Source organism: Cladophialophora psammophila (assembly GCF_000585535.1).
Source record: "Cladophialophora psammophila CBS 110553 chromosome Unknown aczJe-supercont1.4, whole genome shotgun sequence".
NCBI lineage: Eukaryota > Fungi > Ascomycota > Eurotiomycetes > Chaetothyriales > Herpotrichiellaceae > Cladophialophora > Cladophialophora psammophila.
Genome location: NW_006912925.1, coordinates 1,264,688 through 1,265,527, shown reverse-complemented (window position 1 = coordinate 1,265,527; position 840 = coordinate 1,264,688). Strand labels below are relative to the sequence as shown.

The 840-nt window shown below is 58.2% G+C and overlaps 1 protein-coding gene across 1 annotated transcript in view; it reads right to left on the bottom strand.

Moving 5' to 3' along the window:
* Positions 1-763: 763 nt before the first annotated feature.
* The window catches only part of A1O5_03375 (uncharacterized protein), a gene marked incomplete at both ends in the record, with an annotated part of 1,663 nt that continues 1,586 nt past the window's right edge, over positions 764-840 (bottom strand). The window contains one exon of the mRNA XM_007743986.1: positions 764-820. Within this exon, the coding sequence (XP_007742176.1) occupies positions 764-820 (57 nt within the window). The remainder of the gene's footprint in view (positions 821-840) is intronic.

Genomic DNA, 840 nt, shown 5'->3' with positions numbered 1-840 from the left:
GCTGGTTCGTCTGCTGGTTCGTCTGCTGGTTCGTCTGCTGGTTCGTCTGCTGGTTCGTCTGCTGGTTCTCCAGCGGGTTCTTCAGTAGCTTCCTCGGCAGCTTCTATCGTAGTCTCTTCAGCGGCTTCTTTCGCTGGCCCCTCCACTGGCTCGTCGGCTGGTGCCTCGGCGGCTGCTCCCGTAGCCGGTTGTTCGGGCGTCTCTTCGTCAGCTGGCTCCTCAGCGAGTTCCTCAGCGGGCTCTTCGACCGGCTCTTCAGCGGCGACTTCTTCGTGGGTCGGCTCTTCAGTCGACTCTGGCTTTTCAGCACCTGCTTCTTCGGGCGTAGCTTCCTCAGCAGATGGCTCTTCCGATGCTGGTTCTCTGGCAGAAGCCTCCTCGGGCGCATCGCCAATTGGTGTATCTTCAGCCTCGTCTATACCCGCGTCTTCAGGAGGGTCTGCTTCTGTTATTTGTTCCGCTTTGTTGTCTTCTGCCGCAGCCTTCTCTGCAGGTGTTTCCTCTGCGGGATCCTCTTCCGCTGAGGCCTCTTCTGCAGGTTCTTCCTCTGCTAGGTCCTCCTGTGCCGGAGCCTCTTCCGCTGGGGTCGCTTCCGTAGATGGTTCTTCTGCTGAAGGCTCTCCTGTTGGCACAACCTCTGGAGGGTCCTCGACTGCGGGCATTTCTTCTGTAGACGCTCCTTCCGGTACGTCCTCTGGAGGGTCCTCTACTTCAGGCGTCTCTTCTGTGGATGCTTCTTTTGGTGCGTCCTCCGGAGGATCCTCTACTTCAGGCGTCTCTTCTGTAAATGCTTCTTCTGGTACGTCCTCCGGAGGATCCTCTAATTCAGGCGTCTCTTCT